General features: G+C 39.1%; 1 protein-coding gene across 1 annotated transcript in view; it reads right to left on the reverse strand.

Moving 5' to 3' along the window:
• efr3a (EFR3 homolog A (S. cerevisiae)) overlaps positions 1–24,649 on the reverse strand; it is a 140,377-nt gene that overhangs the window by 15,213 nt on the left and 100,515 nt on the right. Inside the window, 11 exon segments of the mRNA XM_042497592.1 lie at positions 272–399; positions 1,170–1,237; positions 1,465–1,596; positions 3,978–4,139; positions 5,608–5,683; positions 5,795–5,967; positions 7,582–7,633; positions 10,130–10,244; positions 12,351–12,518; positions 17,169–17,304; positions 21,326–21,404. Coding sequence (XP_042353526.1) covers positions 272–399; positions 1,170–1,237; positions 1,465–1,596; positions 3,978–4,139; positions 5,608–5,683; positions 5,795–5,967; positions 7,582–7,633; positions 10,130–10,244; positions 12,351–12,518; positions 17,169–17,304; positions 21,326–21,404 — 1,289 coding nt within the window.

Raw genomic sequence — 24,649 nt, forward strand, 5'->3', positions numbered from 1 at the left:
CAGTCTGTTTCTACTTTCATCAACGTAGGCTGAACCATTTATGCAAATTTTAATGCATTTCTGTTAACGTTTTTTTTTTCATTTGCATAACTGTCTAACCAAATTTACATGTTTTTTATGTTTAAAGTTTATATTCTAACTTGCATTGTTTGATGTCTTAAATGGAAATTTAGCTTTGACGCAGGATTTTCCTTTTTTATAGATATTTCATGAACACACTAAGAGTTTCACTGCCAGCGTCTGTGATTTGAGAAACACCTCATCACCGTACCTGTGACCTGAGGAACGTACGGGATGGAGAGTCTCTCTGCGTTGTATCCCGGTCCAGCCAGACACTCGGCCATATCCGCTGTCTGGAAGTACAGCTGCCGGTCCTCCTTGTTCAGAGTTTCAGGGATTCTGGGAAGAGGAAGGATGAAAACTAAAGTCCGTTTCACACAGCACAGGTCGACATGTTATCAGGTTAGAGCAGCCACACTGCCCGCCTGAGCAGCGCTTTTCAGGCGCGTCACAGAGACCCGGTGGCTGCTTGTGTTTGTCAGACGAAACAAAATTAAAATGGTGTGTTGATGAATATATTGACTATATACCACTTTTTACTGCAGTTTTTAAGTCTCTCTCTGTCACAGAGGTGAGGAAACACAAAGACGTCTCTTTAACTCCAACTTCCCTTTCAAAACAAAAGCCCTCTGGCAGCGTCTCTGTGGACAGAATCCCATCAGTTGCTGAAACAAGGCATTTTATTTTGAAACATTTACAGGACCACGGTGTCGGCTCTGCACGAGCTTGTACGACTTCAAAAATGAGAGGAATTTGTGCTTATAAATATGGAAACACAGTTCTAATATCTGCGGGCAGTGACACAGCAGTGATGTTGCAACAACGCTGCATGAACACCACAAGCATGAAACACGCTGCAGTTTGGCGAGGCTGCTGTCACGCACTGCTGACGCATGCTGTGTGAAACGTGCCTCAGAGGGCGACGAGCAGAGGGCTCTCAGGGCGACCAATCATTTGGGGCTGCCATTACGTCCTGTCTTACGGAAAACGTACTTTGAGTAATATTCATCTGTGCTGAGTCTTGATTCAATCCATCAATCACACTGTTTCACTTTTTAGAATTTTGTATAAAACTAAAACTCCAGTTTGCAAACTAGAAGGAGACTTACGGACACTTGTCTCTGAAGATGTGCTCTGGAAGAAGGTAGGGAGCTTCCATGTTCCTCAGCTCAATAACCTGATGAGACAACAATGAAAACAGCAAATATTATAAAGAGGAACGACATTAACTGAAACCTAAAATGAGGTTTAACAGCCAAAAACAGCGGTGCATCGTCCATATATTGTTAAAGTATTAGTCTGCAGAGCAGGAGAAAGTTTTACAACTCGCTCTCTAACATCCATCGAGAGCTCAAGAATTATGAAGCTTCCTCAACACTGGAGGCGAAAGAGTCAGTGATGCACCTTGCTGACGTGCTGACAGAAAGGAGGGTTGGCGATCATCTGGCTCAGGAAGTTGAGGTACGCCGCCACCAGCGCCATGATGCCGCAACGAATAAACATCGGCATGTTCTCCTCGTTAGAAAGTGCCATGTCCTGCACAACACAGTCACACATCAGCAAAAACATTCACAGCAAGAAATCATTGCTGCTCTAATAAAGACTGATATTTGTGAGGAATATTTTTTACTAGTTTGATGAACATTTTTTAAATTTTTTTTTCATAGATTAAACAACCAACCCAACAAAATTACCCCCCAAAATGGCAATAAACTAGTAAAAACGACTAGAAATAATGAGAAAATTAACAAAATAACAAATAAACAAAAAAGACCAAACATATAAAAACCAAATAAAAAAACATGAGAAAGTTTTAAAACAACCTGAAAAAAAAACTGCTTAAAATTGTATAATGATTCTGTAAAATAATTTTAATATATAACAATGACAATGACAAATTAAATTCTAACAAATTAAAAAATAAACATTTTTCTAACTCTATCAAAGTCTTGCAATATGTAGAAAATTTATTTCTGTCCCAGTTGTTCATTCCCATGTTCTGCTTTTTGAAAAAAAAAGAATTAATTTCAAAGGTCAAAGGTTTAAATACTTGCGAGAGGCGTCTGAACGGAGCACAAGAAAAGTGATATTGATCCACGTTTCATAGGGTCAATCAAAAACATTTTCAGGTGATTAATTGATCATGAAAATCATCAGTTGCAGCTTTTTGTGAACAAAGGAAGCCTGAAGACTGGAGGGATTAGACTTTCAAATGCAGGAGGATATGATGATTAACAATTTTTTATTTCCCATCATGACTGTAACTAACAAATGAAGGAACGCTTCACAGGCGGTGCAGGCGTGCAGCTCCTCCTCTTCAGTGTTTCATGTTTCTGGGTCGACCTGAGGTCGTTACCCTCACCGTGACCTTTAGATTGACAGTGTGAAAACACAATCAGGGAAGCAGATGCTCCTCTCCGAGGCCTCTAAGAGCCGAGAGGTGATCCTCCTGCACTCTGTAAATCGGTGATACTCAACTTGCGGCCCGCAGGCTAAATGTTGCCCCTCAAACATTTTCTAATTCACAATTAAAATAAAGTGATTCACACGGGGAATAGTTTTTGTACTTTTAGTATACATAAGGTGCTTATCTAAGGTACTTATCTATAAATCTTAGAAACATCCCTAAATCCTAGAAATGTCTTCAAATCCCGCAGACTTCCTAAAATCTTAGAAACGTCTTAAAACCCTATAATCTCGCTAAAATCCTAGAAATGTCCTAAAATCTGAGAAACGTGGGGCTGCTGTGACAGTTTTTGCAAAATTGGCCCCAAAGCAAAGCACACTGAGTATCTCTGCTGAATATCCTGTGTGTTTACTGGTATCAGCTACCACGAAATGATGAAGTAAAGATGTGTGCGTGTGTGTGTGTGCGTGTGTGATCTTTCTGAGATATCGAACACGAATAGATCTGAGAACACGTGTTGCTTTCTGGACCTTATATCTCATTCTGTGAGACTCCACAGAGTTATGAACGATGTTCGACGGCACTGCGATTGTGTGTGTGTGTTCATGTGTGTGCGTGTGGCCCTCGTCTGCAACGCTGTGACATTTGGGAATGATAAGATCTCAGCGTGATACACAAACAGGCAGCTGGCGTGTGTGTCGGAGCGTGTGTGCAGAGGTTTTTCACACCTCTCTTCCGCCTCACATGCAGGGGGTTTTATCGGACCTGCGTGCGGTCTCCAGTCTAATGACATTAAGGCCTCGGCGGCTGACGATGACAGCAAAGCTACTCATCAACCACAGAAATATCACACCTGACGCCAGAAATACGCGTCAGCACATCAAGGATGCTGGAGATCACGGCACCACCAAGAGTGTCGAGCTCTAAGAGGCTCTTGCAGTATTGTATTGCAGTAGTATTGCAGTATTGCAGTATTCTCCACAGCCAGAGGTGGGAGGAGTACTTCTATTCACCCGTGACATTATGCTACTTTACTACTTTCTGTTGTGTTTGTCACTTCACTACATTTGTCTGCGAGCTGGAGTTTTCAAACTTTATATTCTACATTTCAGGTGAATTTTTGCACCCACTGAATGTGGATCTGCATCACTTTTTTAATTTATTAATTTTTCTGTGTTTAGGTTTAGTTAATTTAAAAAGGGACAGTGCATATTAATAAAAACACAAGGTACAAAAATGCCAGAATTAGTCAGGAGGCTATTTTTCATTTGTTATTACTACTTTTTTGGGGTTTGTTTTAATGTCATAGCTTTGCGTGAACTAATGAAACATTTTTAATATCACAGAATGTTATTCAACATTTTTCTGTCTTTATTCACTAATTGTCACTATTTTACTCTCATTCTTCTTTTTTGTAAGCAAAAGTATCTCTGAAAAGTGTGTGTTTCTGCTTGTGAAGTCACAAATCTGCAGGTTTTTGAATGACAGCAAAGGAAACACGAAATGTAACCTGTAGAGCGATGGAGAGTCGAATGAGGTCGATGACCACGTCCTCGTTGGCCAGCTCGATGGTGAGGACAGCCAGCGTGGTGAAGAGCAGCTCAAAGTTTTTATGGACGTTATCGTCCTCTTTGCAGCCCAGATAGATGTGACGGTAGAGCTGCTGGCCGTGCTGGAGGAGAAGAAAAACAAGAAAAAACATTTTAGATAGAGGACAGAGAAACAGAAAGAGATGTAAAGGAAGGAGAGGAAGAAGGCGACACTGATGGCGAACACTCAAAACAACTGTTCTGGATAAACAACTCGTGTCCTCGGTTTATCTGCGTGGGTTTTAAATGACAACTAACCACACGAGTGACGGCGGGAGACGATGTATTAAAGCTCAGTGCTTTAAAAACAGGTGTTTGATACTTTCCTTTAAGACCTCAGCGGATAATAAACAGAGACCCGAGCAGAAAGACGACAGCAGGATGACAGAAGATTTCACAGTTAACACGCCGTTTAAAGTTGCTTCAACATAATTGAAATTTAACCCTTTAACAGCTGAGTAATGTGGTTTAATTTCTTTCAAAAACGTGGAGAAGGCAACAAGTAACTTAACAAGACATGGCCCAAAGTTATAAAATAAAATAACCTGAAAATATGCACAAAAAACAAGGAAAAAAAACATATTTAAATAAAAGTATTTATTTAGTTATCTAGTTACATGATTTTTATTATAGATATAGTTTTTGCAATATTTTCCCCTATTTTTGGGATAATCCTCCCCTCTTTTCCAAAGCTATTTTTAGGTCATTTTCTCATTACATTTCACTATTTTCTTGGAATTTGTGGGATATTTCTTGGCTTATTTTCCCCATGTTTTCAAAATAAATCAAATCAGTTTACTCAGGTTTTAAAGGGTTAAAAAGCACCTGAAAGGCTTCTGAACGCAGCAATAGAAAACTGGTGTCGATCCAGGTTCCAAAGGGTTAAAAACATATATAAGACCATCAAAACTTCACAGCTTTAATCCCAACACACCGCACACATGCCTCAAACGTAATCATGCTAAAAACACACCCTTTCACTGCCTGTGTGTGAATGTAACGTGGTCAAAAGGTTTTGATGGCGGTTCTTGACACAGTTAGCTACATAACAAAACTGAAAATCAATTGCAGGCCAAAGTGGTGCATCTTGGGTATTTATTCAGGTGATTCAGGAGGAGTGACCGTGTACCGATGGACGTGAGTCTCTAACAAGCTAAGAGAGCAACAGCGATAGAGTGCAAAGATGCGAACAAACCGAGTATAAAGCGATATACGAAGAATTTATCAACGTGTGTTACTTTAGAAGGACAGCTGGCAGATTTTAAAAATATCTGGGGGAGCTTCGTGGACTTATAAAAGCAAAGATGGGAGCGGGGTCTGTACATTGTAACTCCTGGAACATCTGTTTTTCACCTCTGCTTGAAATCATTTTTATTTTATTTTATTTTTATTTTGTTTTTGTTTGCTTGTTTGTTTTTGCTCTGCCTTTTTGTTTTATGCTGTACAACGTTTGCCACCAAAGCTATTTTATTTATTTGTAATATCTGTTATACGTGAAAACCCCCAATGAAGATACTGTTAAAAAAAAATAGAAAAATAAAGATTTTCTACCTTCTTCATGAACGCAACATCCTGCTTGGAAATCTTCTCTCTTTTAATCTTCAGCGCTGCAACATTTGGAATGATTCTGCAACCGAGACACAAAAACATTCGTACAGTTATTCAAGTACCTAAGTACAAATCTGAGGTACTTTTGGAACAACATGTGCACTGAAACAGTTCATGTTGTACTTTGTACCTGATGCCGCGTAGCTTGGCGCGGTTGTCATGGCGATCGATGATGTTGTGCAGGATCTCCAGCACCAGCTGCCGCAGCTCGCTGTCCTCCATCAGAGAGATGGAGAAGAGCGGATCCAGGAAGGGAGGAGGCAACGCGGTGGACATGGACTTGGACTTGAAGCCAGAGGTCACCTGTGGTGGGGAGGGGGAGGGGGGGTTGTGAGGTGACTTATTGCAGCGTGACACGATTAATCCGCGGGGAGGATCGGCGAGATACAACGCTTCAACAGAGCTTAAAGGTTACGTTCACAAGCAGCTGAAACTGTCCAAAATGTTGACCTTTCCTCTCGAGCGTGACGCGGATCTGATGGTTCATGATCAAACAGGAGCAGTTTTACTGATACATACTATTAATTACTTATAATAATACTATAATAACAGACTCCTGGGGTCTGTGATTTAATAACTATAACTGTCTTAACACAAACTTAAGCTTTTATAACTTTTATTTCAATGTGACTGCTCTGCAAAAAAAAAAAAAGAGTACTTTCCAGGACAATCTACGCCAATTTATTCAAAACTGAATTAGTATTATTGGTATTATTGTATTAGAAATAAAAATAATAGGTCTACTCAATTTTATGCATGGAGCACCTTTTTTACACACATGCAGCCTGAAGTGCTTCACATCGCAAAACTGACATGCTGAAGCCCCAATTTAAAGGAGAATACAATACATTATACAAGTTTTGCAAGACTAAAAATTACAACAAGACAATAAAATAGTGTAAAAAAAAAACAAAAAATAAATAAAAAAGAAAAAAAACCCCATAAAAACAAACTAAACCATACTAAAAAAACTCACAAAAAAACACAAAACAGTAAAGGCAGCTATTTGGGATCTCACGCCAAAATCACTGCAGAAGCTGCAGCATTTGACAACTTCAGCGTAAAGAACGAGAAAATCCAGCAGAATTAAGAAAACAAGCTCCTGCTGGACCAAACCGGCGAGTGATTCACCTTCTGCCTTCACCCCGACACGCCGTCCTCAAACATGCGGGTTTCACCCCGACAGTCTGCGGTGTCACAGCGACACCGATAACACAAACACACACACAAACTCCTCGTGTCACCCCCCCTGTGCTGGGCCCCATCTGCAGCTGCATTGGTTATAAATATTTTGACCTTTCACCCCTCCTCCAGCTGCACTGAGAGGCCAGGTGGTGGCAAGGAGGGGAGACGGGGACAGACAGACGCAGCAATAAATCGCTCTGAGGATGTGAACTGCAGTGCAGGAGGATGCTGCAGTGTGTGTGTGTGTGTGTGTGTGTGTGTGTGTGTGTGTGCGTGTGCTATGGTAGTTGTAACAGGCACACACGTGCGCGCGTGCATCACTGCTGGGTGTGTTGCGGCCACCTGTGTCTCCTCGTCTCTGAGAGATGAGGGTCTCTCACAGGAGAAGATAATGAAAGAGGAGGAAGCGCTGGAGTGTTAAGAGGCAGAACTGTATCTCATGAATAATTAAGACTTTATAAAAGTGGTGGAAAATTACATTTTGACACAAAAAACAACTTTTCAAATGAAAACATTCTTAAATTGTTAATTTATATAATCATACTTTTTAAAAGAACGGTATCGAAGCACTTTGACAGGCAGGGTTCATGCATATATTTACCAATAAATGCATCTGTTTAGTTAAAATTCACGTGAGTCCCGTCACAATGTCGTGTCATGTGCTATAAAGTTATGTGTCGACGTGGTGGCAGAGTGTGGGACGGCACAGACGAGTCAGAGACAAGGACTCACCATGATGAGAGAGCTGAGCAGCATCGTCTGGATCCGCTTGGTCCCCTGATGCCTGAGTGACAGCAGAGGAAGACGTCAGACATTCAAAAGGTCGCTTTAAGTCCAAATAAAATTTGAACTCAACAGCAGTTGAATTAAATTGAATTAATTTCATTCAATTTAGTTCAGTTCAGTTCAATTCAGTAAATTTTTCACGTCTCCAGAGGGCAAATCTGGTGCAGCACAAAAACAAAACAAAAGGAGAAAAATAGATAAAGAAGGGCTGAAAAGAAAAAAAAAGATATCAGCAGAGTGGACATTGGCGGAGACACCGGCAGAGACACTGGCGGAGACACCGGCGGAGAATGAGAGCGGAGGGGACATCCGGAGACACCGGCGGCGAATGAGAGGAGCGGACATGGCTGGAATGCGTTCTATCGACATTCTATCGACATTCTATCGACTACATCTCATATTTAAATCAAGGAAAACTTATATTGCGATTGATGTCGTTACGGTTTTATTGCCCAGCCACACTCGCCTGATAGTTGGTGATAAAGTGCTGTGAGATCGGTGTTTCAGTGTGACCTCAGAGAGAGCAACGACTAAACATCAGCAGCAGCTTGAATGTCGACAGTTTAAATGAGAGCGCCGCTCTATCTCAGTAACACCGCCGAGCTGCAGAGCCAAATCTCTCTCCTCCAGCAATTACCCAAAGAGGAGAGGAGAGAGAGAGAGGAGGAGAGCGTGCGTTTGATTTGGGATTATCTCTTCTTGCACTCCTGAGGCTGGAGGGATTAGCTTGTTTTTTCTTTCTTTTTTTCGGGGGGAAGGATAAGGGCCGCCGTCGTCTCAGTGACCCAGGAGCTGAACTCACTGCAGGGCGTCCAGGAGGTGAAGCGAGGACAGATTAAGACACAATTCACTTTGGATGAGAGGGGGAGCGTATGTGAGTGCGCTCATGTGTGAGAGTGTGTATTTTTGTTTAAATGCTCGTAGCATCTCAGAGAAAAGGAGCGCTTCCTGGACTCAAGAGTCAGATTTTTGTTTTTTTCAAATGCTTGCAGCATATACTGAGAGTCTGGTGTGACATGTAAAACTGTTTAATATGATTTATTAGTGTATCTCCGGCTCCAATTAACTGAAGAAAAAAAACAAATTATATTGCAACTGTTTGATAACTTTTGATCACCAAAAAAATAAAGTATTTAATAAGAAATGATGTATCTGAGCATTTCTTCAGGTCTGTGAAACCTGGAGCCACGTCCCTTTTATTGTGCTGCTTTCAAACACTTTTCACAAATATTTTGACCTTCGAACATTGAGAAAATTGGGGTGATTTCTTACAAATATATGGAAAAAGGGCAACTTTGTAAGAAATGTTCCACAACTTGCAAGAAGAGTTAGAAAGTCATTTTACAAAAATAAATACAGAAACATTACTAGATTTGTGTCACCAATTCAGTTTCTGATCAAATATCGCCTCTTCTGCTCCTGTGATCTGACACTAGATATGGACGGAAAAATCTTTTTTTTATGACGTCAAAGTAAAAGTCACCTTTGACCTCTTGGATATAAAATGTCAGTCTTGACCTTTGACCTAAGGCCACCAAAATCCAATCAGTTAATCACTGAGTTCAAGTGGACGTTCGTGCTAAATTTGAAAAAAGTTCCCCAAGATATTCTTGAGATATTTCCTTCACAAGTATGAGGTGAATGGAGGGTCAACGTGACCTTTAACCACCAAAATCTAATCTGTCCATCCATGAGTCCAATCTAACGTTTTTGCCAAATTCAATGCCAATGCCAAATTTTAATAAATTTGCTCGAGGTGTTCTTGAGATATAGCGTTCATGTGAAAACAACAAAACAAAAACACAATTTCATGCAGCTGATGATCCACAAAAGAAAATTATACTTATTTTGTTATTTTCTTTAGTGTATAATCACCTGCATTTTCCATTTCTACCAACATATTTCCTCAAATCCTACACACTGGTACCTTAAATTTTGGGCATTTTGGGTGGATTTAATTTTTACCTGTTTTAGTGGGTCTCAGGATTAATAAGGTACAAAAAATAAAAACAAAACATTATGTTGAGGAAACGACTACTCATATTTTTTGTTAATTTTGGGCTCATTAAGCCATTGCCTGTTAAGTTCCCTGGTGTCTTCTCACGTTTTTTTTTTTTTTTCTTTTTAAGAAATCAAACCATTTTTTTCAGGTATCAAAGGGTTAAGTTAAAAGTATTTCTTAGGGTGCAGATTATTCCTCTGGCCTCTCCCATATGAGAGTGTAAATCTCAGTTCCGGTAAAACCAGCTCCGTGTTTTTATCATACCTTTAAACAGCTCAGTTCACTCTGTGTGTGTGTGTGTGTGTGTGTGTGTGTGTGTGTGCGTTGATTGTGTTTACTGGTAAAGAAAAGCCGGTGTGCAGCCGACATGTTTGGAGCCAAACCGTTTCTACAGTCTGCAGAACGGGTTTCTGGGAGCTGTGAGCTCGCCGGCAGCAGCAGCAGCAGTGAGCGGGAACCCTGAGGTCCCTGGATAATGAGTGCGTGACTCACCCAATCTTGACGGTGTCCAAGGTGTGGCAGGGGGTCCCGTACACCGGCACCTTGCCCATGACGAACATCATGACTTCAGCTCGCTGGTAGTCTGGCAGGTTTCCACCGAAAAAGCCTGGCGGGAAGACACGCGAGACAGTGAGTCAGCATTCAGACACAAAGACTTGAACATTTTTAAGAGATTTAAAACACATTTGGCCTCATGCAAGAAACTCTAAACGTATATGTTCGCTTTTATTTTTGCTCGTATCCAGGATTTTTTCTTATTTTGTTGGTACCCACTGATATTTAGGATTCACCTGTGTTTTCTTGTTCTTGCTCTTTTCTTAGGTAAGAGAGAATTTTATGATTGGTTGTGAGCACTTGTATCAAGAAAATCATTGTGTTTTTATAGACCACAAATGTTATTACATTTTAAGAAATGCATGAAAATTACTTGATTAAAGTCAGATGATGTTTAAAAGTGATTACACTGACTGAACTAAAGAAATATAATATACTTGGTACATTGATCCACATTATAATTTCAGTAACTGTGCATCCCACTGCTGTCTAGGGGTGTAAATCACTGGTTTCATCACGATATGATATTATATTGATACTTTGGACAACGGTATAATATTTGCCAATATCACAAAGTCTACCAAGACACATTTTGATTCGATTTAGGGGCTTGCGATCGATACGGGCCGATATCATCTGCTCATTTAACACAGTCAGTTACAGGAGAAGCTGCCACCTCTTTCTTTGCATATACATACAACATATTCATAATTAGAAATAAGTGAAACTGATTCATTCTGTTTGAAAACGCTTTCAGGAAAAAATGTTGCCTTAAAATGTTTTAATTTAAACTATGATATTTTTCCTTAAACATCAGAACAGTCTGACTTGAAGACAAACTTGTCATAACATCCTGAAAACGTGGATTAACAGCAAAGTCTTTTCACTAAAGTATAAAACTCAGTTATAACTGTCAAGGACCAGAGACAAAACAACTGTCTTTAGTAGGTCACATACACAACATGCTAATGTTATTAGCATAAGCCTATAGCATTTTACATTGCAGAAATTAGCTTAGCAGCTAGCGGACTTTTCCTCTCCTCATAACTGAACCAGTTTGATATTATTTATGTTTTTCTGACTCACCGCTGGTTTAAGTCGCTGCATCTCCCGACAGAGCCGGTGACTTTCACTCTACGTGCTCGTTTTTTCGGTCAACATCGCTGAAACAGCAGCTAACGTAACGTTAGCAAGAAGTCGGTGAGGTGTACAGGTTGGTACTTCCTGTTTCCTCAGTACGGCTTTTGTTTACGTGTCACGTGCGCCGTCTGTTGACTCGCAGTTTCTCCGAAAACAAACATTTCCACACTGATGATTTATTCCGAGTAAATAATCGTAATTTATCCTCTTCACGTTTATCCTCCTCATCTTTCTCGCGGCTGCTCGCCATGACGTCATCACCAGCCGGACGTTGCGTATCTGTGACACAGACTTTCAAAATAAGAGCGCATCTAAAGGAGGGGCATTTGGATCGACGTTTACACTTCGCATCAATGTTACCTGATCATTGCTAATTTAATCGATAGATCGATGAATCGTTACACCCCTACAGCTGACCAGTGCTGGAATGTAACCAAGTACATTTACGCAAGTACTGTACTGTCTTTTGTTGATTTTAAATTATTTTTTAAAGTACCTTTATATTTATAGGGAAATATGGTACTTTTTACTCCACTACTGTTATGGTATACTTTAGAATCTAAGATTTTGTGCACAATCTTCATGACAGATATCTTTATCTTCATGTAAGAAACGTTTCTTGCAAAAATATATATTTTGAATTATTACATCATTATTAATAGTTCAATACATTTCCCTGAAATCAGATTTAATTTATTTGGTCAGTTTCAGTGCTGCAGAAGTTCTTCCTCTCACAGCCTTTTTATATTTTCTCTCACCAGAAAATTTAGAGAAGATATTAGAGAAAACTTTTAAAAAGTTGCTGCATGAGGTGCATTCTTTCTTTCATTCTAATATCGTCTTTAGTACCACATAAAGTCTGAGCTTCACCTGAATTTTTGAGCAAACTGTGGATTTTGTTTTTGTGATTGCAGCGCGTAATGACTGTTTTCATTTAGATAACAGTGTGTTTTAGGATACACTAGACCAGTCTGAACTTATTGTATTATAGGAAATGAGGTTAAACTCTCTGCAGCACCGATGGTCTGGATGATGGCGTTCTGGACGATTCGCTCCTCGCTCTCTTTGCCGCGGCCGGACGAAACGCTGGTGCCGGAGTTTCTCCTTGAGCTCTCGCCCAGCTCAAAGTCCACGCTCATCCTCAGGTGTTTGAGCAGAGTGTTGAACACCTCCAGCACTGTGGGACCTAAAATCACACACATGCAGCCACCACAGAAGAAGAAGAGTGTCAATGTTAAAGACGCTTGTTGTTGAATTTAACTTCCACAAGTACCACGAAACCATAACTCATTTTCAGTGAGACAAATTACCTGTAAAAAGTACTTGCAAACTATAATAATTTTGTTACACAATTTTAAGTATGTAATTATTATAATTATAAATTAAGTTTTTCCTTATTTTTTTTTCAATTTTCCCTGGAAACTTTCTCCTAGCCTTTTAAAATAATTTTCAAAAGCTACTTGTTGAACATTTTAAGTGGCTCATTGTCTTTTTTTCCCCATATTTTGGACAAAATATGGGGAACAAAAACACCAAAATGCTCGGGGTTTAAGGGGTTAAATACTTGTGAAACGCGTCTGAAGCGGCACAAGAAACGTGATGTCACTCCAGGTTTCAAAGGGTTAAATAAATGTTTGTTAAATCACTGTCCGTCTACAAATTAGTAAACACAAAGGTGATTGAGCTGTTGGTGAAGTAATCACATTATTTATGTATTTGCACTTTTATGAACTGGGTGTTGTTGGGAAAAAGTCGCATGGCTTAAACGGCTCAGTTTGGCTTCTGCAACGAAATCTGTGAAGAGATAAAAATAAAAAAATGGCAATAACGAAACTGGATGATAACCTGTGCAAAATAATAATAAAAAAAAACAATGAATAGATTCAAAGAAGCAACAAGAAATTTCATCTCACACGTTCAAAACGGAGTAGGACGCAGTGCAAACGTATTATTTCCCACCGCTCTTCAGCTTATCAGTTAATAGATAGTAAATATGAGCATGCAGTCCCCAGTAACAGATTTGTATCTGCGCTGTTGGTCCACATCTTTTCTGGTCCACTTGTGTTAACTCACTCTGTCACAAAAAGCAACACCTCAGATTAGGATGCCGGCTCGCTCACCCTTCCAGCCTTTGGCACATTCAATTTAAAAAAAAAAAAAAAATCACAGTAACAACCCTGAAAAATCCCTCAAAACAGACTCTGAATGCACTTTGAGAAAACAGAACTTGGAAGAAGGAAAAGCGTGAAAATTAACAATGCATCGTTAGATACAAATATGCAAGCTGTGCAATTATGTTTCGAGAGGGTTCAATTAAATCTCAGTCTCACAAAAACCTTGAACAGACGCAGAATTTTGGAGCCGTCAGTCATTTTGGTTCCTGCCTGTGAGAGTAAACTGCACGCTGTCGACCTCTTTCCCTTCACATGCTGTGCTCCGTTTCAATATTTAGTGCAGTTACATGGAAATGAATAACCAGTTTATGAGGCCTATCCCAGTTAGGATCATTTTTGGGATGTGGCGTTTAAAGAGAAATAGGGTTATTTTTATTTCCCATATATATCCTGGTCTCTTTTGAAGAAGTCCAGCTGAGATATTTGGGTTTCTAATAAATGGAATATGGTGTTTACATGCTCAAACACAGGAATATGATACCCCAAAAAATCCAATTATAAATGGCTTATCCACATCCAACATGTCCATGTAAACACACTTGTTGCAGTAGGCAGGTTTCGGGTGGTATTTTGTAACTGGATGCTTCTGAAATTTCAAAGAGAAAGACGCCTGGACAACTCATGCTCCTACAAGAAAGCATGTAAGTAAAAACGACAGTTTAACGGCTGTAAATTTCACAGAGTTGTGACTGACAAGAAGGTGCTGGTGAGCTGAATTAAAGCTGGAGAGAAGCAGTTATGGTTACTGAAAAAAAGTGATTTTTTTGCATCTTCAAACCACAGACTGTAGAAATAATGGACGAAGCTTTGTGGAGTCCTGTTTGGAGGCTCTAGTTTGGCATTTTATACTGTTGACATCTTGGTTTTTTGGAGCCAGAAGCGGCCATATTTGGACGAGAAGTTGGTTGGATTTGACTCTTGCTTTGCACGTTTTTGATTTTGTTCTCAACCACTGTTTCTAAATTTTGCTTCTGTATTTCTTGTTTTGTTTTTCTCTGTAACATTTTTTCCTGTGTATTTTTTCTTTTGTGTTGTGTGATTTTTTTCCTGTGTGTGTTTTGTGATTTTTAACTGTACAGCACTTTGTAACACTGGTTTTGATAAGTGCTGTATAAATAAACTTTATTATTATTATAGTTTATATTCTAGGCTAACAGCCTTCAAGCTTAAATGCATCCAGGATTCCCACAGATGAAACTGAAATCCGTCTTCTCGTCCGTAACATGACAAAATAAAGGGTTTCCAAAAGTTCCTCAAACACTGGATCTAGTGAGGAAACGTCACACGTCACTGTGCTACTCTACAGCACCAACACTGAGGCACAAAATCACAGCTGGATCTGCACAAACTGCTACGTTCACTTTGAATCTACCCTCAGAGTCATACTGTACCGAGCCACAGATTGGGCGGAGTCGTGATTTCACTTTCAAAGAAGACGTCGCTTCTTTTGGACTCTTGAATCATTCCTATCCAGAAGAAAGGTTGAAGTTTTTTCACCAGGCAGAGGCAGTAAAACACAGTTTGGAGAAATTAAGTAGAAAAGAAAGAAAACAAACCAAACCAAAACCAAAACAAAAAAAAAACAAAAAAACAAAAAACAAAATCATAAACAAAACAAAAACCAAAAAAAACAAAAACAGTAAGCTGAATCAAATTTATAATGTTTTAATTCTCTCTAAAATTTCTATAAAAACTTAATAAAATATTTTTAAAAAAATTAAAAATTAAAAAATATTTACCTTCATTTACCACTGGATTTAAAATGAAGTTATATTTGCTGAGTGTACTTTGTTTTGTTATATTTTCTCTCTCTTTGAGAATTTCACAGTATTATGGTGTACCAGAGTATTTAGAAACTACAGTATGATTCTTAACATAATCAAAAACAACAACATGGTTTTTCACCACATTTTACAAAACAAAACAAAACATGTTGATCCAAAACATTTTTAAATACAGAAACATAAACAATATCTATTTTAAACACTCCACAAGTTATTTGAACCACCTACTTTACTTCGATATTCAAAGGTGTTGTGATAGATTTGTCATTTATTCCGCTGGCGCCACCGCGTGCTTCTGCTTAGTCTGCATCACATGCAGCATAATTGCCGCTTTCATTTTTATAAAGACTGAATGTTCTTAAACTATATATATATATAATTATATATAAACAATATGCGTGTGATAGCGTCCACATGAAACGCTGCTGGACGGCGTCAGCAGAGCAGACGCAGAAGTGTAACGTGTAGACGTGGAAGTGCACTGCAAAGCGGCAACACGTGATGACGTGGGAAGAGAAGGCGTTGTTTAAAGACTCCAGAGTGACGACGTAATGAGTCCTAAAAGTCTGGAGGTCCGTTAGCATCTTCGCACTTCCTGTTCCCTCGTCTCAAAGTCTCTGGGTGTTTTGGGTTTTTGGTAAAATGTCTGTGGTTTACACAGGCTAAAGATATTTAGACGTTTTGTTCTGCAACATAAAACACGTCCGTAAACACCCGTTTTTTTGAATTTTTAAATGTTTGACTCGTCTTAAAAAAGGCGGTTGTTAACAGAGTTCTGTAGAAAATTAGGCGCGGTAAATCAAATCAGAAGTTGAAGGATTCGGGGTGGCGATGTTGAGCGATGCGACCGCGATGTCGTTCATTTCTAGCCTAACGATAGCTTTTTTAATTTTATTTCATTTACGCTTCAAAACACACAGACGTGGTGCTCATCTGTGAAGATTATCATGCTGAACAAAACGTGTAAGTATCATAACCTTGTGTTCGTGACACGGCTTATTTTTGGCGATAATCGAAAATCCCATGAGGTTTTTGACGAGGGATCCAGCACGATGCTAACTTCTGGGTTGGCTTAGAAAAATACATCATCCCTTCACCTCTCCACGGTGGAGCAGTTGTGATTCGGTTGTGCGTGTTTTGGCGGGAACTTGAGAACCCGCTGGTGGTGGGAGGCGGCCCTGAGGTCTCCTGCAGCAGCAGACAGGTAGCAGGAGGCCAGAGGGGCAGCACCCTGAGAGATAAGGTACGGAGCTCAGAGTGGAGTCGCCGAGGATCGAGCATGTGATAAGGACGCCCTCTGAGTGTTTTATATGTCAGAACACGCTGGAGAGATTATACATCTCATCTGGCCCGAAAATGCCTCCAGATCCCCCCAGAAGGAGCTGGCAAAGGCTGCCGGGGAGAGGAAGCTTTGTTCACCCCGCCGCCACCTCAGAGAGGCGGCAGAACGTAACTGAATAAACTGATTTTTTTCATCTTCTCTGAGCGGTCAAACGTCAGGATTATTCAATTACCGGCCAATTAACCGTGCAAATACTTCAGCGGAAAGAAGCCTGAGAAGAAAGGACTGATAATGATCCAAAATACATCAGCACCGTTTTTTTTAACACCTTTAGTTGCAGATTGAATTCCTTATCATGTATCTTTGGTTTCTGTCAAAAATAATCAAACTGAGTTGGGTGGATCGGCGCATAAAAATACTTAGAATTTGGTATCAAAACGTGGACGTTGTCTTTGTGGGGCAACGCTCCGAGGGAGGCCTGCACTGATTTCTGATATCTTTGTTAGACGGTTGGTATTTTGTTGTGTTTGAGCAGCTTGTTTGATAAGCAGACGGCACCAGAACGTGATCCCGTGTGACAGAACTGGTGAACTCACCCACTGAGCCTTTGGCGGCGATGGCCACCGTCTCCAGGAGGACCTGGACGATGCCGGCTCTGACCCGCGGTGTGTTCCTGTTGTGCGTGTCGAGGTGATTCAGAACCTGCTGGATGACGTGGTGGGAGTGCTGAGCCTGGACGAAGAGGACAAAGACAGAGAGACGGGGAGGATTTAAGACGCGTCCACACTGATCACGTGACTCAAGCCCCTTTTCCGCTTCAAAAAAACTTTCAAACTCCGGTTAACATCTGGCTTTTTTAAGTAATGGGGAAGTTTCTAATCGACATACCGAATGACTCTGCAGTAGTCGCAAGTATTTACCGGCTCCGGCTCGGATTTGCGTCGATTGAAAGACAACACCCAGGTGGCCGCGCCACTCTTAGCCCTTTCACCGGTGAGATGCTATGATGCAGCACCACAAATTAACCGTTCATCTCTGTCCAAGCGGCGCTTTTTCAAATTGCTGAAACACCATCTCATGCGAGCGTGAAAACTGTTTAGTGATAAAGGGAGTTTTTTGCAATTGACTTGTTTCCTATAAGGGGTATTTCATATTCACAATTTTAATTTGTACAATTTCAGGGTTAATGGAAACCTGCCCACAGAAAGGCACACTTGTCGGCTGCAGAGCCGTGTACACAGCTCCACTCTACTGGCAATGGGAAGGGAGAGTATTGCCTATTTTTTAGCAAGTTAACCTTAAAAAACCTACGTACACATGCTAACTTCAGTGGAAAAGGGGTATTTTTCAGCTGCAGATATTTAAACTTCTTTACACAGTCAGTCACCACCATTCTCTTTATTTACTCTCAGCTTTTTGGTGTATGGACTTTAAACAGGCAAATTTATAGTTATAGTTTCATTTATAGTTAATTTATACTAATTTTTTCAGTATAAACATCTGTAATAATAAAACAAATACAATCAATGTAATCTCTGATTCTGCTTCTACTGTTCACTTCTGCTGTGCAACGCCCTTCATGATGATTTTTGGTTAAAATGCTCGCACGAAAAACAGGTGAAAATGGCGGCTGGTTCGCTAGACTGCAGCAAAGTTCCAAGAATCAAGAAGAGAAATGGTTCAGGATGCAGAGATAATCTGGTGGGAAAAAAATAAAGTGTAAAATTATTTTCTCTGTCTCTTCCCTTCCGGGACAGATTTTCTCTTTTGCTGCTGATTGGGAAACCGAACCCTGACAGAAAATCCTAATTTTAACCGTTAAAGTTTCAGATCCGTTTAAATGTTCCCGGAGCTGCTGGATCTGAGCTAAACCTCAAAATGGAAAAGATCATCATCCGCAGCTGCTTTTGTACGGATTTCTCTTTCCTGAGACGGTCCAAACTCTGTCGCTTCGTCCTGACAACAAAATGTTCGACTGCGTGTCTCTGCAGGACAAACCGGGGAGCGCTTGTTTTCTGTCACCGAGATCAAACAGATGCTCGCTGCCGTCTACTCTGCCAACTACACACACACACACACACACACACACACACACACACACACACACACACACACACACCTGGACCCCAGCAGCATTGATGTAGTTTGATCTGTGGCAACAACTCGGAGTCACCTGGGAGCTTCTGGACAAGCCACCAATTAAACAGACAGACAGAGACACAGACAGAGAGAGACAGAGAGAGACAGAGACAGAGAGACAAAGAAAGACAGAGAGAGAGAGAGAGACAGAACGAGAGAGACAGAGAGAGACAGACAGAGACAGACAGAGACAGAGAGACAGACAGAGAGACAGAGACAGACAAAGGGACAGGTAGAGAGAGAGAGAGACAGAGAAAGACAGAATGAGAGACAGAGACAGAGACAGACAAAAGGACAGAGAGAGACAGAGACAGACAAAAGGACAGAGAGACAGAGACAGACAGAGAGAGACAGAGACAGACAGAGAGACAGACATAGAGACAGGGAGAGACAGAGAGAGACAGAGACAGACAGAGAGACAGAGAGAGAGCTGGAGGTCTGGGCTGTGTGTGAGTGTGGCTGGGACACAGTGTGTAGATGGATGTTTATTTCATTGTTAAATGTATTTATGTGTGTAATCATTTATTTATGTATTATTTATGTATTATTTCCCTGTTTGCCGTCCCCGTCCTCAAACATATTTACCTCTCTTTTTCCTTTTCCACCTACATTTCCACCTCACTGTATAAATGAGGGGGGAGGGCTGACCTTTGTGTCACGGGGGTGTCAACTTTTCGCCTGTTAGCTGATGGACATCAGCGTGCATGGATCAACTACAGCGACAGCAGCACGAGGAGATGGAAAATTACATGAATACACTGATAAATAAAAATGGAAAATTAAAAAAATGTCGTCACTTTTGACATTTTCATTTATTAATTGACACATTTTGTTATTTAATATTTTTGATTTTGTCAGTTTCAGTCCTCCATATGCTACGTGTGTGTGTGTGTTGGTGTCAGTATCAATCATGATAATTTGTTTTCACACTGAATTTTTTCGTAACACTAAATATTCGCTATTAAATGTGCATTTAAAGTCGGGGAAAAACATCCCTAGTTATCACTCAGACACTCAGAAGCTCATCATCAGGTCTGTGTGGGCGTGTATTGATCTGATTTGATTGACAGAGGCCCAGCAACATAAAAAGCAACCCACCAAATGTTGCATTTTAACCCTTAATTAAACTCTCAGAAGCACAACAGCAGCACATCCGTCTTCCCTGCAAAAACTTCTATCAGTCCGACTGACAACTGCAGCAAAACGCTGGGAATCGTCGGCTCTTCTGCTCAAGAAATTAAATCTGCTGTCCATTTTTAATACCAATATTTGTCAAACAAAAGCTTTTATGTATACATGTATGTTTCGAAAGCACAGATTATAGGACGAATTTCAAAACTTATTTTCAGTGAATTCTGATTTATATCCAACAAGACAAGCAGATGAAAAGAAAAAAAACTTCACCAGACTTTCCATCAAGTATGAGGGTGGGTAGATAATGACTGAATTTTCATTTTTGGGTGAACTATCCCCTTAAACAGTGGAATAATATCTGTTTAAAAAATACTTGTATACATTTAGACAAACATTTAAAAGAAAAAAAAAAAAATACTAATTGCAGGAATTAATATAAATTTACATTAGCTTATGCATCTTCCAGTAATAATAATAATAATAGCCAAATAATAAATAATAATAATAATAATAATAATAATAATAATAAATAATAACAATAATAAATACAATATAAATAAATTACAATTAAAAATATAATTAATAATAATAATATTATATAAATACATAAAAGTTTAAATAATTAATAATAATATTATAATAATAAATACTTAAATAAATACAATAAAGTAATGTTGGTATTATGATTATTATTAATAATAATAATAATAATAATAATAATAATAAACTTCCATAAAAAGTAAGTAAGGACGGTGTTTGAGGTAAGAGTTACTCAGATGAAAGCAGCAGGATTCACGCTGTGCCGCCTCGATGAAGAATCGCTTGAGAAGCAGAATTTTGAGCAAAAACTAAACCGAGGACAGCGACAGTAACAACGCAGTTGAGCCTGAATATTAAAAAAAAAGAGCGAATCTGAGGAGCGCAGTGATCAGCTGTGTTCTCCATCTGCCTGCGGAGGCTTCAGGGACGCCGCCGACTTTCAGCCTGAGACTCCATGACAGCTCGTCAAGATGACTGACAGGCGCTGGAGCCGGATCCGAGAGGACGGGGAGGTGTAACGCTACACCCGACTCTCCGATGTAAAAACCGTTAAAAATGCCTCTGAAGCCACGCTGATGTGAAACTTTTAAGTAACACTTTAGAATTTAGAATTTTTTTCTACGGTTTTTTGTTCATAATTATGGTCAAAAACTAAGTATATAATCACCATAATTTACGAACACGGTCTTATATATTTAATTACCATTTAAGTTGATTCCTCATGCAACAAAAAAAAATGAGGTTTTTCACCATCATTAAAACCTACAAAAAGTATGTTATGTACTGTTATAGTTGATTCCTCCTAAAATTATGTTTTTCTAACTATTTTTTTCTACATGATTTTTAAGGAATTTAAAAGTTTTTAAACTGAGTGAAAATATTTATTGAATTTGGCTGTTTTCTCCACGACTTTGTTTTCCCAAAAATGTGCGTTCAGTACCTGGATGGAGTACATGATGATCCTGAAGCAGGAAACTGCAAACTCATTGGGGTCCCAAAGGTGGTGGTTGTCCAGGTGACTGAAAAAAAAATAAGATCATTATTAATATGCTCATTTAATAAAACCTCATCAGCAGAAAACTGGTTGGAATAGAAGCATTAACCCTTTGAAAACTGAGCAAATTTTCTTTGTCTTTCAAAAGCACAGGAAGAAGCTATAAGCTATGAGTAACAATACAATTACCTGAGAAAAAAAATAAGAAAAAAATATATAGTTACAAATAATTATGATAGTAATATTATAAATATAGTTTTCTGGGCATTTTCCGTATTTTATTTTTACTCTTATCAAGCATATCACATGCATCATCCCTTTCACATGTATACCAAAAAAAAAAAAAAGATCTTAAAAAGAAATTAATAAAATCTAAAAACACAGAGGCTACAGAAAAATCTCCAAAAATATAGAACTGTAATTATAATATATCATTAAATTGTGAGTTATTATATTTTTTAGCACTTCACACAAATAATTTCATTATGTTGGTTTTGTTTTGTTTGTTTTATTTGTTCTTTCTCTTTCTTTCTTTCTTTTGCTTATTTTTGACGACTTTCTTGTAACTTTTGACTAATATCTAATCTCAAATTTTTGAGACATTTCTTGTTTACTTGCTCATTTCCTTCTTCCGATGTTTTTGAAAGAATTAAAGCCAGTCGCCTCAGGTTTTAAAGGGTTAAACATCATCAAACCTGAACCACAGAGGTGGTACATCAGAAAACATCTCAACGTGTTGTATGTTCAGGACAACAAATACCTGCAACCTGTTGTCTTATTTAATTTGAAGGACAAATTAAAAACCTTTGGCTGTGCATCACTATGATACAAAAATGTTTAAAATAATTACCAAAAAAATAAAATAAAAAAAAATAAAATAAAATAAAATAAAATAAAATAAAGGAACCTTTTTTGTCATGATATAAAAATGTTTAAAATAATTACCAAAAAAATTAAAAATAAAACAGAATACAATAAAGTAGCCTTTTCATCGTGATATAAAAATGTTTAAAATAACTACAAAAAAAATAAAAAAAATAAATAAAATAAAATAAAACAGAATAAAGTAAAGTAGCCTCTATATACCAAAACAGATTTAAAGTCAGGTCGGACCACTGCTCACAGAAAAAAGAGCAGAAAGAGAAAATAATCTCATGTCCTTTAACTGTGAGCTGAAGCGACAGGAGTGAGGTGTTCGCGAGGTCAAAGGTTATCGAAAACATCGCGTGGGCGTTGAAGCCATGCAGATGAGCGCGAGCAGCAGATGGAGGACGACAGATTTACTCGTCTCTGCGGGAGCCGACCTGCAGCCTCAAGGTAAACTCTACTATTACATATATACATCTGCTGTTTACAGTATGTCCCCACACACACACGCACACACACACGCACACACACACACACGCACACACACACACGCACACACACACACACGCACACACACACACGCACACACGCACACACGCACACGCGCACGCGCACACACGCACACGCACACGCACACACACACGCACACACACACACACGCACGCATGCACACACGCACACGCACACGCACACGCCACACACACACACACACACACACACACACACACACACACACAGAGGTTGACTTCTTCGCCCATCTGCTTGCAGTAAGAGGAACATCTGTATTTAAACTTTTCTATTATTTGGTGGAAAGACATTTTCTTTTATCTTAAATATTTCGATTGAAATATTTACTTGAAAAATCTTGGCATCGTGATTTGAAGGACTTTTCCAGGTTTTCCATGATCATGGGAACCCTGGTTCAAATGTACGTGCGCACAGACAACTCGAAAACACAAAAAACGCTATCGCCGGCACAGAGCCACGAAAACAATCAAGGAAATATTTATTTTCTAAGAAGAAGAATCTTGTCAGGACTCAAACTGCTCGAGCGCTATCAAAAACAAAATCTCTGCGCTTTTCTAAAGCAACATCAGTCGTTCATTTCCACAGTCTTATCAGCAGAGAAGAAAATTCACCTCCGTTATCACAGCTTTGCAGACGACTCACATTAAATCACATCAAAAAAGGATGATTCGCTCACGTCTATTCAAAGATATCAATTAAGCACAAGAAAATCGATTTCCTTTGTCCCAGTAAACCCGTTATAGCACCTTCAAAGACGAACAAGGTTTAGATGCTTGACAAGCTTTGAGAGTGAAAACCAAACAGATCGTACGCGAGCAGGTCGAAACCTGCACAGAGCGAGTACTTCAATACATCACGATCAGGTTTTATTCCATTCTTCCAGGACCTGAACGTTATTGCTTTTCTTTGTACGTATACGACCTCTCAGAAGGTCGCCGGGAAGGTTTCAAACATCCGTCTCATCTGCCCTCTGACCTCGAGCAGCTTTCAGACGCCTTTCATCCACACGAGCACAAACACCTCATTCCTGTGTTAATATTAAAGCAGGACCTCTGAGCGGCCGCCGACACCGACCTCCTGTCTGTCTTATTCTCAGTGTTCACACTCTGCAGCTCGGACATGTGGCTGCTTCACATTGTTTCGCTCACAGGCGTCGACGTTTAACTGATGGATTTATTTCAGCTTGAGCTTTCTGTGAGAACGTCACATCAGTCAGCGCTGCAGATAACCGGCTGAAAAAAAGCCAATTATTACTTCAACTCATGTATATCACAGCTGTCAGCTACAGTTTGATACGGGCATCAAAAATGAGTAGAATTTTAACCCTTTGAAACAAATTCAAAGACGTGGGAAGAGGGCAATGAGAAGAAGTAACCTAAAAAATAGCCAGAAATTAACATAAAGTGCAAAAACATTACCTGAAAATTAGTTTTTAAAAAATGAAAAAAAGGGGAAAAAGTAAAAGAATGTAAAAAAACAAGGCAAACAAGACGGGCAAAAAGTGCTTAAAAATTATAATCATTCTGTAACATCCTTGTAATTCTGATCATAATGAAAACTGTAAATATATAATATATAATATATATAATTTTTCTCTGGCTGTTTTCATTTTTTCAAAGGTCATTTTTTAAATCTTCTAATCTTTCTTGCAGTTTGTGGAACAGTAGCTCGGTGTCTGTTTTCCCCGAGGGTTTGTTACCTCTTTTAATTGAAATGTATTCATCACTGACTATTTATTTATATATTCAAGTCTGTTTTACAATTTTAATACTTTCTTTATCATTTTATTATTTTTAACATATTCATTCATTATTTTATTTTCTGTTTTTACTCTTTAATTTACCTCTTATTTACAGTTTGCGGATTTTACTTGTT

This window comes from Plectropomus leopardus, chromosome 12 (genome assembly GCF_008729295.1).
Source record: "Plectropomus leopardus isolate mb chromosome 12, YSFRI_Pleo_2.0, whole genome shotgun sequence".
Classification (NCBI taxonomy): domain Eukaryota; kingdom Metazoa; phylum Chordata; class Actinopteri; order Perciformes; family Serranidae; genus Plectropomus; species Plectropomus leopardus.